Below are 20,063 nucleotides of genomic sequence, written 5' to 3'. Positions count from 1 at the left end.
CTTATCCAATCAGGAGAGTCCAACGCAGCTCGCTCCCACCGCACGAGAGGGTTGGCCAAAGTGGACTGACCAAACAGGTTACTATGGGAACATGAAATCAGCTCTGCAGATGCCGGATTCCTCACCTTAGATTTTTATTAAACACACAGTTGGCCAGGATATGTGGTAATAATACCCTTTCACCTAACAATGAAGCAAAGACAGGGCAACGTAATAAAAGATAACATTTATAGCCAGTTAGCACACAGTGATACTGTTTCAACAATATTAATACTTCATGTAAACATTTTCTACTCTTTCTGTAGACATATTTCTCCAGGGGACATCTTAAAATCAATCTATTTTTTTTCTATGGAATGTGTTTGTGTTCAGACAACAATGCAGATATTTTTTACTTGCTATTTCTAAAATGTGTGGTGATGTTTATGATGAATTAAAAAAAATATTTTCTCTCAAATTTTGCTGGACATCAGACTGTCATTACAAATCCACCGATAAAGTAGGACTGCAAGGCCAATTTTTTGTGTACACTGTACTTTGCAAAATATTTTTATTCTGTGATACCAAAATCCCAATATGCATATTGAATGGAAGTCTCTCTTTGCCATGCATACAATTTGCTTCAACGACAGATATTTGAGAGACTACCACAACTACAATCACATTGACACTGACATTCACTATAAAATACTGTTCACACGTCATTCCAACATTTTGTGTGACTAAAGCTAGACTGGCAATTCTAGTATTTTGAACCTGTGAGTAAGGAACTACTACTGTGAGACATGAAACTTCTCTAAACCCATTGTGGCATGTGCTGAAAACCACAACAGGATGGAGACCGCTAGAACTTTGGTTGTCTAGATTTCAGCTTCAACAGGAAACCAATCTAAAAGTCTGATATCACGAGACAAGACATATGTTATATCAACTGCTTGTGGTCTGATTGCAGGAATAACATTAACGATAGGATTTCACAGTTCAGATTGTGTACATTTCATGTGGCTGTCTGAATGTTGCTTAATAGCAATAGCACAGTGACTAATAGGAGCTGATCACACAGAGGTCTAATACAGATGCAGTATTGCTACCAGGGCTCCCAAATGGGGCACCAATGTCACAGACAGGACATCCTAAATACATATTTTTCATCAAACAATTGTCAACATGTCAATTGTGAAAACATTTAACAGTGCACTCTTTAAGTCACATCTACAAGCAGTTAATTTCTTTTCCTGACTTTGTCTAACGCACAGTAAATAGAAGGCAATAGTTTGCAAGACAACAATGTGACCATGTAAAAGACGAGACGTAACACCGACAATCAATGGACACAGGACATTATTACGTGAGAGGTAAAGTGCAAAAACAAATGTACAATCAAAAGCTAGGCTACAGCAAGGTCTGCCCCTGTTGGACTGGAGACTTTTCAGGAAGAACACTTATTGATCAAAAGTTTGAGGTGACTCTTCACTCTAGAACAGGGGTCACTAACCTTTCTGAGGATGAGAGCTACTTTGTGAGCACTGATCGTACGAAGGCCTACATGACCTGTTTGCAGCAAACTTCAGATTAAGAGTTCATTATATGTACATAAAGTATTTTTGTTTTAATTTTGAGGCTTATATGACATTACAGGTATTTTCAAAATGTAATTAATGAAAGCAAGTCAGATTCAAATTTGAAAGCACAAATAATGAAAATTTGTGGCCAGTGGTATTTTTAGAACATGCCTCGCGGGTAACCTAAATGGTCCTCGCGGGCTATCATTCACCTGCGGGCACCGTGTTGGTGACCCCCGCTCTAGAACATTCAAGAAGTTGAAATTCCAGTGTCAGCCAAAATTTGAATGGCTCAGAAATATTAACGCATCCGCTCTTCTCCTCGATCAAGTATTGCGAGGGGTGAGCATCATTTGATGATATTAACGAGACATCATTCGTACAAACTCTGTGCAGAGGAGAGAAAGCACATGTTGTCAGCTGCGGTGCATCAGTAAGCATCATCTATAAATATTTCAACAGTGTTTTTACCTTCAAAGTCAACAAGCCCATCCCCATTCAAATCAACCTCCCGCAGAATATCCTCCACTTCATTTAGACCCACCTGGAAAAGTAGGCAAAATAGCACGGTGGATTTCTCTTAAACAAGACTCCATGTTATTGTAGCTGTCATGCAAATCTTACCTGATGGCCCAGAAGCTTACGCATTGCATCTCGGAGCTCAGACGTACTTATGGCACCGTCTCCATTTGCGTCAAACTAACAGAGTAGAGAATGAATACAAAGGAACATGTACAGTGCCATGAAAAAGTATTGGCCCCATTCTAAAATGTGTATATTTTCGCATAGATTCCCCACTTTAATGTTTAATAACATCAAAAAATGTAAAAAGGCAAATACAGCCCAAGTGAATTTCAAATTCTGTTTTTAAATGATAATAGTAATTGAAGTCCTCCAGCAGAACAATGGAGTTTCCAGAGGGAGCGCTCTCCAGCATTCCCTCTAAGGACTCCAAAAAGGGTGGGTACTCTGACTGGTGTTTGGTGCATAGGCACAAACAACAGTCAGGACCTGTTCCCCAACCAGAAGGGGGAGGGAGGCTACCCTCTCATCCAAACGGGGTGAACTCCCAATGTACAGGCGTCGAGCCGGGGGGCATTAAGTATACCCACACCTGCTTGGCGCCTCTCATGAAGGGCAACTCCATGGTGGAGGAAAGTCCAACCCCTCTCAAGAGGACTGGTACCAGGTCCCAAACAATGTGTAGAGGCGAATCCGACTATGTCTAGTCGGAACTTCTCGACCTCACGCAGCAGCTCAGGGTCCTACCCTGTCAGAGAGCTGACATTCCACACCTCTAAGGCCAGTTTCTGTAACCGGGGATCGGATCAAGGTCCCTGCCTTCGGCTACAGCCCAGGTCACACTGGACCCAACAACTCCTCTTGATTTCAGTTGCTATTGAGGATGGCCCAACCAGTTGTTAGGTTTACAGAGCAATAGTTTTTCACAGTCTCATGTAACTTTGAACAGTTTTTTCGTCATCAATAAATTAAATCACCATTCAAAAATATCATTTTAACTTCACGTGGGTTACATTTATCTCATATTTACACTTGTTTGCTGTGAAACTATGCAAAAATATAAAGATTTGAGGTGATAATACCTTTTCAGGGCATTGTTTATGAGCAGAAAAATATAAAACAATTTTTTTTACATTCTTACCTCTCTGAAGGCATCTTTTAATTCTTTTATTCCTATCATGTCTGCAGTTTCGGCAAGGAGTTTTGGACCCATTAACTCTACAAAATCCTCAAAATCAACATGACCACCCACTAAAGAAAAATACCATAATAAAATCATTACCACCATAACTTTACAGCAACAAATAAATAGTACAAGACAATTCTTACGGTTCATATTTATCTGCTGGCTCAATTCGATAAGCTCCATTTCAGTCGGCATGTATCCCATAGTTCTCATGCAGTTTCCAAGGTCTTTACAGCTGATAAAACCATCTTTGTCTTTGTCAAACTCTTTAAACGCATCCCGCAACTCTGTTAAGTAAAGACAAAGTGCTGAAATGCCTCAGAGAAATTAGTGACCCATTTCATCCCATGCTTTTATTTCATTCCTGAGGTTTGTAGCTCATTGAGGAAAAATGAACTTACCATCCATTTCCTCTGGACGGAGCTCTCTGTCCTAGTGATAAAAAACAGAATAAATCATTTGTCAGTAGGGTGGGGGGGGCTAATGCAAAACATGACTGATGCCCAAACAAAGATGAACAACAATCTCCATAAACCTACTGGTATAAACATAAAACAGAAGAAGGCATTTCATGTTTGAATAGGCTCTTTTACCCCATCCTCCCACACCGTCATATAGTGTTCCTAAAAGTATGTGTACGTGTGGTTCTATTTTTTCCCCCCAACACTCGCTTACAATGAACGCAACCTTTAAAGGGCAGAGACGCCGGCAGACATAACACAGAACCTTAAAGGGTTAACAGTTGGAGGAGAGGTGTATAAACACAACATTGTGTCTTGACGTCAGATCCAAAGATCTGATGACTGAAGGAGCTGGAAACTGCTACGATGCAAGGACACGAAGAACACAAGCAGACAATTGAACATGTATAATCAGCACTTCCTGTCACTATGAGTGTCAGGTCATCAAACAACTGCACATTCAGTGACAGCAAATTGTTCTCTACTTCTTTGCACATGCCATGCATTGCAAGCTCTTTTCAGATCGTCATATATACTGTAGTATATGTGCATATAAAGCATACGGTATGTGAATATGAAAGAATCTATCAGTTGTACATAACATCAGAGTATCACGAACAGTCACTTCATGCTTTGTATGGATGGTATTTGCCGTATTTGAGAATTATTCAGTGTTTAGATGCAGTTTTAAGGCACTGCACAATAAATAGAGTAGAAAACTACACAAGGTACATACATTCTCCAGAATCATTAAGTCCACCTACATTTAATGGTTATGAAATCCAAATAAAGAGCTGTAGCAAGAATTCAGTATTCACAAACTTGTCCATGCTGTTTTAATTGACTCCATCAGAGGAATGTTAATTTAACGTGTTTATCATTGTAGTTGTAGTTTATAGTCTCGTAAAACTACATTTAATTATACTTACAGTAGGTGTCCCTAAAAATGTCACCTTTCATGTAGCTAAATAAGTGAAACAAATTGTTAGAAATCTTATGTTAATGTGGAATCCTACACTGCTGCCAAGTTTATCTATGAGTAAAAATAAAATACTGTGGTTAAGTAAATTATTATTGGTTGGAGACAGTGTCAAGTAAACACAGAAGCATGGGGAAAACTCAAAATTGTGCACGTTCTTTTGGTTAACATTTAATATGCTGATGTTTCTAATGTTTTTTTTGGTCATTGTTGCTTTTCCTTTGTCATAGGTAGGATGTAGGATAGGTAGGATAAGTGAACCAGCTAAAGTAATATTGTTGATTTCATCCAACAAATCAGTACGTAAAGCTTTTCAGACTCAAGCTTGCTTCAATCCTATACAGTATTTCTTGCAGATAGTTTTCGGCATGTTACCAAATAGCAAGATAAGTGGAAATATAAAGATGCAATGTGTAAAACTAGGTCGTAGTAAACTAGCGTTGCTGTGAAAGCAGCTTATTTGACAATGTCTCAGACATAAATTTGATCCATGGTTGAATGACCTTTATTTAGAGTCTGCCTGAACTTGGCAGATCTGAACTGATGAAGACAAAACTTTATCTAAATGATCTTTTTACAAGAACATTTTTGATATTCTATAGGATGTAATCCACAATGGACTCCTAATTAGTCTCAAGATATCCTGAATGGCTCGTCTCCTTAGGAGAGAATTCTTTTACAGCCCCACTTGTTATGATGTTGGGACATTGTGTAATAGAGAACACAATGATTTGCACATTTTTTGATTGATGAGGAATTATTTCAAACCTATGATCAGAATCATTATCAGCTTTATTGGCCAAGCCTGTAACAATAAACCAGGAATTTGTCTCCAGTAGTAGGTGCCGTCCTAGTACGACAAACATGAGTGCAAAGAACAGAACAAACAAAGTAAAAGGAATGAAGGACAATAGACCTAGAACTTAATAGAACTTTTTTTCCTTATAATAACTCACAGTTGTGCAAACTTCTGCAAGGATGCAATCTTCTAGCGTGCTCATTAGAGTGATAATCCAGTGCAATGACAATTGTGCAAAGGGTGTCAAGGTTTAAGGAGTGTATACATTTTAAAGTGAAGAAATGGGTCCAAGTGGGATGGAACAGTTGGCGGAAGGTTCTATGTGTCATGCTCCTGGATTCCAGCCAGGGCTGGGCGTGGCCAGCTAATCTGAAGGTGCACACCTGCGCCTCATGACCTTTGATTAAGACCCAGTACATATAGGACCCGGGGGACGACTATTACTCTGCTAGATCATTGCCTCTCATGCCTCGTTCCCGCACTACCGTACTCCTGACGTCTACCTCCCGTGTACCGACCAACGCCTGTCTCCCGACCTACCCCGTAAGCCTGCCGTTACTGATCTTGCTGCTTGTTTGGACTGACTCCCTGGTAACCGACATTGGAACGAATAAAGGCTTATTCCGCACTGCTTACCTCTCACCTGAGTCGTGCATTTGGGTCCACCCCCGAGTCTCGTCCGTGACAGAACGATCTAGCCAAGAACATGGACCCAGCCGACTCTGAAGCCATTCGCCGTGCGCTGCAAGTGCAGGGCAAACGCCTGGGTGAGCAAGAGGCTGCTCTCCAGGGTATGACTCACCAGATCCAGGAGCTCTGCACCCAGCTGCAACCGTGGCTAGCCTCCCAAGCTAGCGCGGCCGCTCCTGTGCCTCCCCGTGCCACCATCACTCCGCTCTCTCGACCAGAGCGGTTCTCAGGCGACTCCGGTAACGTCAAGCCCTTCCTGGCGCAGTGCGATCTCCACTTTGAGCTGCAAGCTTCCGCTTTTCCCACGTACCGCTCCCGGATCGCCTTCGTCATTTCCCACATGACAGGGAGGGCGGAGGCATGGGCCACCGCCGAGTGGAGCCGTAACTCGGAGACCTGCCGCTCATGGGCGAGCTTCGTCTGCGCGCTCACCCAGGTGTTCCAGTATGCGGCTCCGGAACGCCAGGCGGCGTCGTCACTCATGACAATTCGCCAGGGGCGTCGCCGCGTGTCCGACTACGCCATCGAGTTCCGGATTCGGGCTGCCGAGAGCCGCTGGAATGAGGAAGCCCTCCATGACGCGTTTTACGAGGGACTGTCCCCACAGATCCGTGGTCACCTCGTGGCCATGGATCTTCCGCCTTCGCTTAACTCCCTCATCGCATTGGCCCTCAAGGTGGACCAGCGCCTCACCGTGCAGAGACAGATGGAGGGCCTGAGGGTGGAGGAGAGGGAGAGTCGCAGTCCGGTTGTTTCCGCTTCCCGGCCACCCGTGTTGTCAGCTTCACCGGAAGCCATGCAAGTGGAGGGGCTTGGCAGCTCAGCGGAGGAGCGCTTACGTCGGCGACGAGAGTGACGCTGTTTTTACTGCGGGCGTTTGGGACACTTGATCGCCCGTTGCCCGACTCGACCAGGGCATTCTGACATCAGGATCGCTACTCCGGTGAGTGTGCGGTACACAGCGACGGGGTCAGGGAGGTCCCTTCTTCACCTCACCTTGGGAACGGACTCCCGTTCATGCTCTGTGACGGCTTTCATTGATTCTGGGTCGGAAGCAAATCTGATAAATCCCCGCGTGGTCGAGGAGCTGGGGGCAGCAACCTTTCCCACGCAACGTTTTCGTCACGCCTATGCCGCCAACGGCAAGTTCCTTTGTCGGGTTACACATCGCACTCAGATGCTACGTATGAGCTTTCCGGACGCTCACTCGGAGCGTATTAGCTTTCATGTCTTCGACGCACGTAGTAGCGACATCATCTTGGGCAGCCCGTGGCTCAAAGAACATAATCCGCACATAGATTGGGCCACGGATGCATCGAATTCAGGAATCTGAGCAGTCTTGTCGCAGAGGAGTCCCAGGGATGGAAGGATCCACCCGTGCGCGTTCCTGTCTAGAAAGTTGACCCCGGCAGAGAGGAACTACGACGTGGGAGATAGGGAACTGCTGGCGGTCAAGAGCGCGTTGGAGGAGTGGCGGCACTGGCTGGAGGGCTCGCAAGTACCGTTCGTTGTCTTCATGGACCATAAGAACCTTGAATACCTGAAGTCGGCGAAGAGGTTGAACGCCCGTCAGGCCAGGTGGGCCCTATTTTTCACCCGCTTCCACTTTAAGGTGTGTTTCCGCCCAGGCTCCAAAAACGGCAAGCCGGATGCACTCTCGCGGATCCACGAGGGAGGGCGCACGGATTCAGACGCCGCTACTATCCTGCCAGCGGGGTGCTTCGTGGCCGGTTTCACCTGGGCGATCGAGTCGCGGGTGAAGGAGGCTCTGGGAGAGACACCGTCACCCGCGGATTGTCCGTCGGGCCCCCTGTTCGTCATCCCATCTCTGCGGGGAGACGTCATCAACTGGGCCCATACCAACAAGACGGTCTGCTATGGCGAAGACACGTTCAGTGGTCGAACAAAGGTTCTGGTGGCCTAACCTCAGCAAGGACGTAAGGGAGTTCGTCAACGCCTGCCCGGTGTGTGCTGCCAATAAGACTTCCCGCCTACGGCCTGTTGGTGAGTTGCAACCCCTCTCCATCCCCTTTCGTCCGTGGTCACACATCGCGCTGGACTTCGTCACCGGCCTGCCGCCTTCTCAAGGGAACACAGTGGTGCTGTCCATAGTGGACCGTTTTTCCAAAATGGTCCACTTCGTGCCGCTTCCGAAGATCCCGTCGGCCAAGCAGACAGCCCAGTTGGTATTAGACGAGGTCGTCCGTTACCACGGCCTACCCCAGGACATCGTTTCGGACAGGGGTCCGCAATTCAGCGCCCGTTTCTGGAAGGAGTTCTGCAACCTCATCGGCGCTTCAGCAAGTCGGACATCGGGTCATCACCCAGAGTCTAACGGCCAGACTGAGAGGATTAACCAGGAATTAGAGACCGGTCTTCGATGTCTGGCATCCAGGGACCAGAGCACGTGGAGCCAGCACATCAAGTGGGTGGAGTATGCCCACAATTCTCTACCCTCCGCTTCAACAGGTATGGCTCCACTCCATGTCGTGCATGGGTATCCTCCGTCCCTGTTTCCTCCACTGGTCACAGAATCCACACTTCCGTCGGCCCTGGCCGTGGTGCGACGCTGCAAACGGACCTGGGAAGCAGCTCGGAGGACACTGCTGCGCATGAGCAGCGCCTACAAGGCCGCAGCAGACCGCAAGAGGAGGGCCGCACCAGAGCTCAGAGTGGGACAGCGAGTGTGGCTCTCCACCAAAGATCTCCCGCTGCGGACGGAATCCCGCAAACTTGCTCCCAGGTTTGTTGGCCCGTTCCCGGTTTCCAAAGTTATTAACCCGGTCGCCGTCTCGTTGAAACTGCCCAGGTCGATGAGGGTGCACCCTACGTTCCACGTCAGCAGACTTCGCCCGAATCGCACATCGTCGCTGGCTCCTCCGCTCAAATCCCCCCCGCCCCCCCGCATGGTCGACGGTGGGTTGGTGTACACTGTGCGCCGGTTGCTGTCTTCCCGTCGCAGAGGAAGGGGGGTCCAGTACCTGGTGGACTGGGAGGGATATGGCCCGGAGGAGCGCTCTTGGATCCCCTCCCGCTTCGTCGTGGACCGCTCCCTCATCAGGGACTTTCACGCGGCTCACCCTGATGCTCCTGGGCCGTCCAGAGCCGGCCGTTGAGGGGGGGGTTCTGTCATGCTCCTGGATTCCAGCCAGGGCTGGGCGTGGCCAGCTAATCTGAAGGTGCACACCTGCGCCTCATGACCTTTGATTAAGACCCAGTACATATTGGACCCGGGGGACGACTATTACTCTGCTAGATCGTTGCCTCTCATGCCTCGTTCCCGCACTACCGTACTCCTGACGTCTACCTCCCGTGTACCGACCAACGCCTGTCTCCCGACCTACCCTGTAAGCCTGCCGTTACTGATCTTGCTGCTTGTTTGGACTGACTCCCTGGTAACCGACATTGGAACGAATAAAGGCTTATTCCGCACTGCTTACCTCTCACCTGAGTCGTGCATTTGGGTCCACCCCCGAGTCTCGTCCGTGACACTATGTGACAGAAGAGTATCCGCCAGGACAAAGGGCAAAGTTTATAAAACAGTGGTGAGGCCGGCCATGATGTACAAACTAGAGACGATGGCCCTGATGAAACAACAGGAAGTAGAACTTGAGGTAGCAGAAATGAAGATGCTCAGGTTCTCGCTTGGTGTGAACAGGTTGGATAGGATTAGAAATGAGCTCATTAGAGTGACAGCTAAAGTTGGATGTTTTGGAGACAAGGTTAGAGAGAGCAGGCTTCGATGGTTTGGACATGTGCAGAGGTGAGACAGTAACTATGTTGGTAGAAGTGTGCTGAGGATGGAGCTCCCAGGCAAAAGAGCGAGAGGAAGACCAAAGAGAAGGTTTATGGATGTGGTGAGGGAAGACATGAGGGCAGTTGGGGTTAGAGAGGAAGATGCAGGAGATAGGCTAAGATGGCAAAAGATGACACGCTGTGGCGACCCCTAACGGGACAAGCCGAAAGGAAAAGAAGAAGAAACAAATTAACACATAGTTATCCATGCATCCATCGATTCTTTTAGCCACTTATCCTCATGAGGATCAGGGAGTGCTGGAGCATTTCCCAGCTGTCAAAGGGCAGGAGGCAGGGTACACCTTGAATTGGTTGCCAGCCAATCGCAGCTGCCAGGCAAAAGAGCAAGAGGAAGACCAAAGAAAGGGTTGATGGATGTTGTGAGGGAGGACTTGAGGACAGTGAGTGTTAGAGAGGAGGATACACGAGATAGGCTTGGATGGAAAAAGATGACACGCTGTGGCAACCCTTAAACGGGACAAGCTGAAAGAAAAAGGATACATTTTAAAGTGACGAGTTGTGGGATAGTCTGTATATAATATTTATACTGATTGTCCCAGCATGGTGTGACAACAACTGAAAGCGAAAAACTGCCAGGATGTTAGAGTGGAATTGTAGGTTATCTGTTCAATGATTGAATAAATTAATTGCAAGACGGAAGAAACTGTTGGAATACCAGCTAGTTTTCATAGGCATTGATCGGTAGCGCCTACCTGATGGAATGAGCTGGAAAAGCTGGTGCCCAGGATGTGGAGGATTAATTGTAAAGACAAGACATTTAATGTTCAACTGATTGTTTTTCTTATTTCGCAAATATGCTCTCATTTTGAATTTAATCCCAGCAAAAATGATGGAACAGTGGTACATCACCTTTCCTTAAAACACTCAATCATTTGGGAGCTGTCACGAACCCATCGGTACGGAGGAGGGCCCAAATGCAGGACTACGGAGATGCAGAGGCAGCTTGGGAAAAGTGTTTATTTGTTCCAAGGTTGGGGATCAGGCAGACAGTCAAGTAGAGCAGCGGTAACTAAGACGTCAGGCGTAGAGAGCAGGTCCACGGGCAAGCAGGGGTTGGTACACAGGAGATCGATCAGAGATAGCAGGAGTATCAAAGACGTCAAGCTTACAGAGTTGGTCGGAGAACAGGCGGAGGTCGGTACACCAGGGTTCACGATCAAGAATACGGGAGTGCAGGAACAGGGCATGGGTGGCGACAATCTGGCAAAGCCAGACCGTCCACTGGGTCCTATAGATACAGGGGTTAATCACTGCCGATGAAGTGCAGGTGTGTGCCTCCTAATCAGTGCAGCTTTGCGGGGACCCGCACAGCCAGGGCTGGACCGGCAGGACCATGACAGGACCTGAGACATTCTTTCCCATTTAAGCTCGATGTACAACTTCACTTGTCAGCAGTCTAGGGTGCAGTCTAGTTGTATTTTGCACTTCATAATTCCACACACATTTTCAATGGGAGATGGGTCTGGACTACTAGCAGGCCAGACTATTATTCCCACTCTTTAACTTCAAAGCCACATTGTTGTAACACATGCAGAGGGCAGCTTGGCATTGTCTTGCTGAAATAAGAAGGGACATCCCTGAAAAAGAAATTACTTGGATGGCGGCACATGTTACTCTAAAAGCTGTATCTACCTTTCAGCATTCATAGTACCTTCACAGATGAGCAAGTTACCCATGTCATGGGCAATAACACACACTCACACAGATGCTGGCTTTTGAACTTTGAGATTGTAGCAATCTGGACGGTTTCTTTCTTTCCATGAATTCCAAAAACAATTTAGAATGTAGACACGTAAGACCACACCACAGGACTCCACTTTTCATCAGTCCATCTCAGATGAGCTTGTCCTCAGAAAATCCGGCGGTGTTTTTGGATATTGTTGATATGTGGCTTTTGCTTTTCAATGTAGCGTTTTAACATGTACTATAGCTGTAGCGGTGAACTTTGTTAACTGACAATGATTTTCTAATGTCTTTCAGTGCCCACATGGCAATATCTTTTACACAATCTTCTTCTTCTTTTCCTTTCAGCTTCTCCCATTAGGGGTCACCTTTAATGCAGTGCTACCTAAAGGATTAAAGGTCAAGGGCACTCAATCTTAGTTTGTAGTCTTGCCGCTTATGTGCAGGGATTTCTCTAGATTTTATGAATCTTTTGACATTATTGGCTATAGATGAGTGAATCCCTAAATTCTTTGCCATCTCATGTTGAGAAACGTTATTCTTCACCTATTTTTGTTGGACTATTTGCTCACTCAGTTGTTCACATAGTGGTCACCACTATGTGAACCTCGCCCCATCTTTGCTTGTGAACAAGTGAGCCTTTCTGGGATGCTCTTGTTACACCCAAACATGACACTCATCTGTTTCCAATTAACCTGTTTTCCTGTGGAATCTTCCAAATGTATCTTTTAAGCAAACCTCTCGTCTTTTGCTACCCCTGCCCTGACTTTTTTAGAATGTGTTGCAGGCCCCAAAGTCAAAATGAGAGAATATTTGCAAAGCTAAAACATATGTTCATCATTTTGAACATTAAATATCGTATCTTTGTAGTTTATTCAAAATGATATATGTTGAAAATGATTGTATTCTTTTTTATTTAATCAATATTTTACATCTCTTGACTTTACTGGAATTGGCTTTTGAAAAAGAATTCTTTCCTGTAAGAGATGAGCCAGGCAGGCTATCTGGAGTCTAATTCATAGTGCATAGTTGATTACATCCTGCAGGCGAGGTACAATGTTCTCATGAAAAACATACTCTTTTTGGACAAAGGTTTCTCCACTTCAGTTAAGGTGTGGCAAAGTGCAGGCAGACCGTAAAAAAGGTCTGAACAAATAAACACATCTGTTTTAAAGCAAACATGGACATTATCCATGTATGAGACAATCTGTCAAACTGACTTCATTGTATTGCTTTTATTTCAATTTAACACCATGTCCCAACATCATTGAAACTGGGGTTTGCGCATCACATGTAAGGATTCTCAAGCATCATTCAGGAGTTGGACCACAATGGTACGTATTGTGATGCAAGTTGAAAACATTTATTGGACTCTCTTGTTGTAATTGTGAGTGAGTTGTGCAAGACTGCGTGACGTGGAGAATGTAGCGTATGAAAACAAGTTCAAAGCATCGATAAAAAGGCATGCTGCCAAGTTTCCATTTGTCACGCAGAAAAGTTTACTCGACACATTTTACAGATGGGCACCTTACAACTGCACACTGTCACATGAACAGTAAGGGTCTTCGGGAAAGGAGAAAGTCAATATATCTGCACAAGTATGTAAAGACAACATGATGAGAACAGTGCTTTTGAAAACAAAAACATTAGAGAAACACAAAGGTTTGTCATCCATTTGAAAGTAGCACTAGACAAACAGTCTTTAGGTCATGCACATCCACCATTACATAAATAGTCTTCAGTTCAATAATAAAGAGACAGCACCTTTTAATTTAATTTCATGTGTTTGTTGTTGTTGTTCTTTTGTTCAGATCTACCTATAGATGAAACCAACAATGATCATAAAGGCAGAAGGTAGGATAGCATGCAAAAGTATGGCATTCTTACCAACGTGAGCGGCGAAACTAAACATTTGCCCATACCAAAGGAGAAAAATAGCATTAAAAACGACCAGGACCTTTTCTCCGTAGCAGTTGCAGCCTGACTTTTGAGAGGAGCATAAACTCTGGTTTCAACAAGACCCATGTGGACTGATGTTATGCTATCAACTACTTTTTTCTGTGAGTAAAAATCATAACTGTAGGCTTCCATTCTCGTATGTGGTAAGAGAGAGAGAGAAAGATAAAATGCACTAAGTACGAAAGGCGAGTAAGCCTATAAAAGGGGTGGCGTTGACCAAACTATACAAGTCAGTGCAGATACACAATAATTCATGGCCATAGTAAGCAGAACACCACACGGGCTTAAAGAGTTCTGTTTCCCCAATAATGCTTCAAAATATTCAGCCAAGTAAGGTGTTACACCTTACAAGTCTCTGGCAATCCCATTTTGGAGTGATTTCTTCTCTTTCCAAGCTGAATTTGCCCTTCAAAATGATCCATTTTATTCACGCCATGGATCATGTTAGTTGCAGAATACATATGTCATCCTCTGCCCTCTGATGGGAGAGACAAGGTCACTGTGACCTACAACAGACACACTCCCCTCAAAGACTGTGTGGGACAGCACATGTATTGTATCTACAGTGAATGCTACACATGACAGTGCTGGATGTAACAATGCTCTGCCAGAGGGGTAACATTTATTCATAATGAATGTAATCATTACAAAGAACATGTATGTCTGTTTTCCAGGTTACACTGATGTCTTCGTTGTGAATTGGGCTTTTATTGGTTGAAATATTTCTCCTTATAAATACACCCATTGCCAGAATCTCAAAGGGATAATATCAGTACTCTATTTACAAATGTACTTTATTTTTTTTTTGAGGAATCTCTTTACAGTTTGGCAGCCTAATAAATTTTATTGACTGCACTTTGCCTCTAACTTAGATGAAAAAAATATATTGTCACTGCATTGGGAATAACTTATTCGATAAATATCTTTCTTCTGAAACTTATGCAGGAAGGTGATAATACTCAGGAGTGCAACAATACACAAAATTCATGGTTCTTTTCAGTTCGATACTTAAATGTCATGGTTCTTTATTTTTTTTAATATGAAAAAGAGAAATGTGCATGCCTTTTTAAATTCATTTACTCCAATTAGCAACATGTAAAAATAAAAAAAAGAAACTGTATCTGACAGAAAAATCGGCCATCTTCTTTGGTGCATTTTAACAACATGGTATATTTTATAAAAGTCAGAAAACAAAAATGATGGCATATCAATCCCAGCAACCTTAATTGGCATTAGCTACCTTCCAGGCATTGCCAGTAGTCAGAGGTAAAGTAACAGGTACGTATAAATAAATTAGAAGAGTTCAAAAAGCCCAATTTAGTGAGGTAGTCTAATTCAGAAAGGGAAACTCATAGACATCCACTACACATAAACAGAATGAAATATTTCATGATCCATCCATCCATTTTCTTTGTTGCTTATCCGCACAAGCGTTGCGGAAGTCCTGGAGCCTATACCAACTGTCAACGGGCAGGATGCAGGGTGGACCCTGAACTCATTGCCAGCCAATCGCAGGTCACATGGAGATGGACAACAGTCGCACCCACAATCACACCGAGGGGCAATTTATATACCATTGTTGTTAAATTCATAGCCCAGCGGACCCGAGCAGATCAGATAGTGGGCCTCCGTCGCTGCGTTTACAACTGACTTCATTCTTTTTACAGTAAATGTGAGCGGCTACCCTTATTTAATACAGAATGAGTCGGTGATAACCACTGGTGACTTCAATATGTCCGCTGACCTTGGTATTTGCCTGCCTGTGCTCCATTCATCCAAAACATGTTAGACAAGTGGTCAAATGTTTTACACATGGTCTGAGCAGGTGTAAAATTGCCAGTGATTTTCAGCAACTGAATTGTCAACTCTGCCTGGCGCGTCAAAAAAGAAATTGAACCCTGGACCCCAGAACTGTGAGGCCAACGCTTTACAGCTGCACCAACGTGATATTTGTCATATATTTAACCCATTCGTGGCCAGCGTCCCATTTTTGGGACATCATGATTTTCATGCAATATATCCTTCAGTCTATCAAAAATATTGAAGTGTTTTAATCTGAAGCCATAACTTGGTATCAGGAGAGGATAACTCATCGCTCAAAGTTAAGACAGAGTTATTTCCCTTTCCTTCCTGACCCAACATGGCTCCCTCAAGTACACATGGAGCGTTTTCCACGAGAAGAAAGGGAGAAAGGTCAGTATGCAACCAAGTTTGTCTTTAAAATGTAATCCATCAGTATTATTAATGCATAATTGTCATTCTAGAATAAGAACTAATTAATAAACATATTTCTAGTATGTAACACTTCACAGAACTGATAACATACCTGTCACAGTTTTGGGACGATGCCCGCGAGAGGGTACATATTTTTTGCCCTGTGTTTTATGCGTTCAACGAAAAAGAAGTGTTATGTCCTTGATTGTGGCCTGTTAGGAGACTTTTATCTCAATAAGGCAAAAAATTGCCACCCTGCCCAAGAATGGGTTACATGATAACTGGTTTCAAGCATGCTGGCGACCCTAGTATAGATATATATATGTGTGTCTGTGGGTAATTTTGATGACTAGTGCTTACAGTAAACAAAAAAACCCCACATTTTTAATGTAAAAATCTGGCAGAAATTTGCCTTGGAATGTATTTTCCCCAAGTGTTTCGTGCATAATGTATAAAAAATAATGTATGAGTACTGAAATAAATGGGCTTTTGTACGACATTCTAATTTATTGCGGAGTAACTGCACATTTGGTCGCTATTAATCTCCACATCTTTATCAGACCTTTGGTTAATTCATCAGTAGTGTGACAACCAAATAGGCATGTCTGTAATTGTTGTTTCTCGTCTCCCATTCTACAGTCATATTATGCTGTAAGTCAAGTAGCTTTGCGTTGTTTCCAACATACAGCCGTCTGAGGTCAGACCACCAGTGAGACTCCGCGACATCTCATCAAACGCGGCGTTGTCCCCATGTTAGATAAAGCTCTCATGTTGACAGCAATTAAAGTAGTGATAGGAGGGTCAATTTATTTTGCCGTTTTAATTATGCTGTCCAAACACGTTGGTTAAAGTTTATAGAACTCCTGCTCCTTGTGTTTGTCTGGCACCCATTTTTGCAGTATTATGTGTCAGTTAGTTAGTTAAAGACCAAATTTGAAGGATGGCGCGTGATTGTCAATATCAGGACTATCTATGGAACTCGCTATGCCGTGAAGGTGTATTAGCTTCTGTTTCAGCAGATTGGAGTGCGTTCCGAAATATTACACACTCAGGACCACACTCTCTGAGAATAGAGTTAGGACTTTACAGTGTAATTCTGAACCTTCACCCTTCCTTAGTTGGAATGAATACGAGAAGAACACCAACATAAGGCATCAGGCGGAATAATTTAGGGCAGCTCCTCATTGTCATAGGTTGATAGAGTATAAAATGCTGTATCGTCAGGTAGTGTGTACCAAAACATGACCACTGTATTGAACAATTAAATACACATATGTATATTGTTGGACCACCGATAAAAAAGTAGTGACACTTTCTGAGTTCAAATAACAAAAATTACCACAGCTAGAAATTATGCTAAAAATGGAGCCAACGGTATTTTAAAATCAGTTCTCTGCAAACACAGTTCCCAATAAATGTTAACATAAAAGTTACATTTGGCTATGTACAAAGTTATACCTTATCTGGAACATTTCCTCTGCCACAGCACAATCCACTTCAATAAGGAAGGACTATAATTGAAAAGCGCTGTAGGAGGATACATTACATAAGAAATGAATTTGCAGAAGAAGGATTGCCTGGAGTCTGTCTAAAAATGGTAGTATTCAGACTATATAACGCACATTTGCATATTGACAAAAGTGAAATGTGCGTGAAGTTTAAAGTCACAGTTCTACACTTGACATCTACTGTCAATGTTGTGCCTAATATTTAAGGAGAGTAGCACCTTGAATTGAAAAAAAATAATCTCCAGAATTCTTCAGGCATTGCGTCAGTCAACCGTCATTTAACCCTGTATTCTGTACTGTCCTTAAGGATCTTTTGCTCCATAGGAGCAATTCTTGGAGTCCAGTGTACCTTGGGGCCAAATGGGAAAGGGAACGCCCCCTTAAAAGCCCACCTATTTATTTTCCTTTCTGTTTTTCCCATTCAGGGACATGGGAGACCAGGTATTATTCATCCATTATCTAAACTGCTTATCCTCACAAGGGTCACGAGAGAGCAGGAGCCTATCCCAGCTAGCTTTTGGACAAAAGGCAGACTACACCTTGAACTGGTCGCCAGTCAGTCACAGGGAGGATATTGACGCCATCACTGAGCGGGAATCAATCCCACGGTGCCTGCACCAAAGTCAGTATACCACGACACCATCACTAACTTTCCAGGTACTATCTGTGCTGATTTGAGGCAAAAAGCAGACTACATCCTGAAGTAATCACCAGTCTGTTAGGGCTCAAATACAAACAAACAACCTATCACACTCAAATCACTATCAGTGATCGCAACTCAACCCATGTAAGTGAACCGCTTCACTTTCAGTGACCCTGGTGTACAAGTCATTTATTAATTCATTCAAGTAATAAAATAAAGCTCAATAGAGGTACAAAATAGTACTGCTGAGGTCACTGGCCCACTGTCACTGTACTAAATACTCTATATACTGAAGGGTTAGATAACAGAAGCAACCCTACTCTCTTCAGTCAGTTTCTTCATATGTCATTTTTCGAACCATAAACAAAAAAAAAAAATGGATTTAAGAGTTTGTGACTCTGGGCGAGAAGCGGGACACACCCGTAAATGGCCAACCGCAGGGCACATACAAACAACCACTTGCACTCACATTCGCACCCAATAGCAATTCAGAGTTGTCAATCAACCCACCATGGATGTTTTTGGAAGGTGAACAGAAAAAGTCATGTTCTAGTAAATTACAGATACAAAGCAAACGTGTTGACAGTGACGAAGTATATGTGCTGCGTTACTTCCCACCAATGGATTTTTCAAAATGTAAAATAGGTGCTTTGGATCAAAATGAGGGGGAAACACTGCTCGAGCATTTTCAAGGTGGTCTTACCTGACCAAAGAGTGAATTGAGGACAGTCCGTAGGTTGACATCCGACGCAGACGAAGCAGCGCTGGACCTCCGGGAGCGACGAGAGGAGGTGCTGGACAGCGGCACAAGAGAGCCTGCGGACGGCGGGGAGCGAGTGGCCTGGCCCCCGCTTTTACTCAAACCTGCCCTCTTCTGTTCCCGCGGCTCGCAGAGGGGAGTCCTGTCATCGTGACTGTCCAAAATCGAGGGCATCCTTGGGAGATGCCGTGCGCGGCAACGACGGCGATGCTCTGGCTCTGGCTCGGGCGCTCCGCTGGCCGGCGGTCGGTCCTCGGTGTTGTGCTTCCTGCGGCGGTGGTGTCGGTGAGTGCCGCGTTCCCTCACCACACGGCCGGCCTCAGCTTGAGGCTCAGCGGGATCCAGACCGTTACCTTCAAGTGCGTGGGGGCGACATTTGACCCGCGTGGATTCACCTCCATTCCGAGTGCCAAGGAGCGAAGGGTGGCACAGCGGTCTCTGGGCGCTGACCTCATTGTCGGCCGAAAACAGCGCCTCCTCAGCGGTTCCATTGCTGTGGAGCCCGGCGACGGCAGGACGGTGGTGGCGGTGCTGTTGATGACTTCTCCGGCTGTCCGCCGTGCGCTCATGGACGTGCGTGGACCTTCTTGATGATGTTTTAAGCAATGAGGTTGCCGAGTCACATTTCGGAAAGGAGGAGCTCATTGCTGCGGACCTGCTCGGGCGCGTGACGGTGGCTTATTCCTCGTCCTTTCCTTTCCATTCTCGGGTAGTTTTTTCTCAGTAGCAGCACCTGCTCGTGTGTGCGTGTGTGTGTGCTACACGTGTATGGCAAGCAAAAAGAATAGCAATGCAAAAATATCCACCGCACAACCTCATACGATCCTTTATTTCAGTCTTGTCACGTAAAACACGGACTGATTATTTTTTTTTGTTCCTACAATAGGGATTGGCAAACTAGCTCGTCTGCAGATACAAGATATAGATTCCTGAAATATTTTCTACATTCATTGAGCAGTTTATTCATTTACCATGGTAATTTTTCTTTTTTATTGATTTTTGGTAAAACAGCATAAGTAAAATACACATTTTAGATATATTGTTATAAATAAAAAAACAACAATCAGGCATTATTTCTTCTTCTTTTCCTTTTGGCTTGTCCTGTTAGGGGTCGCCACAGCACGTCATCTTTTTCCATCTTAGCGTATCTCCTGTATCTTCCTCTCTAAGACCAAATGCCCTCATGTATTCCCTTACAACACCCATCAACCTTCTCTTTGGTCTTCCTCTCTCTCTTTTGCCTGGCAGCTCTATCCTCAGCACCCTTCAACCAATATACTC

At 44.5% G+C, this 20,063-nt stretch overlaps 2 protein-coding genes across 5 annotated transcripts in view; both read right to left on the bottom strand.

The window, feature by feature from the left end:
• Positions 1-108: 108 nt before the first annotated feature.
• cabp1a (calcium binding protein 1a) lies at positions 109-19,427 on the bottom strand. 4 transcript variants are annotated; one of them, XM_061816302.1, is made up of 8 exons: positions 10,865-11,203; positions 10,708-10,729; positions 3,672-3,702; positions 3,414-3,557; positions 3,226-3,335; positions 2,187-2,261; positions 2,034-2,106; positions 109-1,950 (listed from the first exon to the last, which is right to left on the bottom strand). In XM_061816302.1, the coding sequence occupies exons 1-8, from the start codon at positions 10,885-10,887 to the stop codon at positions 1,925-1,927; spliced, it is 504 nt and encodes a 167-aa protein (XP_061672286.1). In that variant the 5' UTR covers positions 10,888-11,203; the 3' UTR covers positions 109-1,924. The 4 variants fall into 4 exon arrangements, with proteins under 4 accessions (XP_061672286.1, XP_061672284.1, XP_061672285.1 ...); XM_061816300.1 differs by lacking the exons at positions 10,708-10,729; positions 10,865-11,203 and adding an exon at positions 18,726-19,427; XM_061816301.1 differs by lacking the exon at positions 10,708-10,729 and having other exon boundaries at positions 11,125-11,203.
• Positions 3,686-20,063, bottom strand: part of asphd2 (aspartate beta-hydroxylase domain containing 2) — a 29,092-nt gene continuing 12,714 nt past the window's right edge. The window contains exon 5 of the mRNA XM_061816312.1: positions 3,686-3,702. The gene's annotated coding sequence lies outside the window, so the exon portion shown is untranslated. The remainder of the gene's footprint in view (positions 3,703-20,063) is intronic.

The sequence above is a fragment of the Syngnathoides biaculeatus genome, chromosome 4, assembly GCF_019802595.1.
Source record: "Syngnathoides biaculeatus isolate LvHL_M chromosome 4, ASM1980259v1, whole genome shotgun sequence".
NCBI classification, from domain to species: domain Eukaryota; kingdom Metazoa; phylum Chordata; class Actinopteri; order Syngnathiformes; family Syngnathidae; genus Syngnathoides; species Syngnathoides biaculeatus.
Note: the sequence above shows the minus strand (reverse complement) of the source record. Positions and strands in the feature narration are given on the sequence as shown.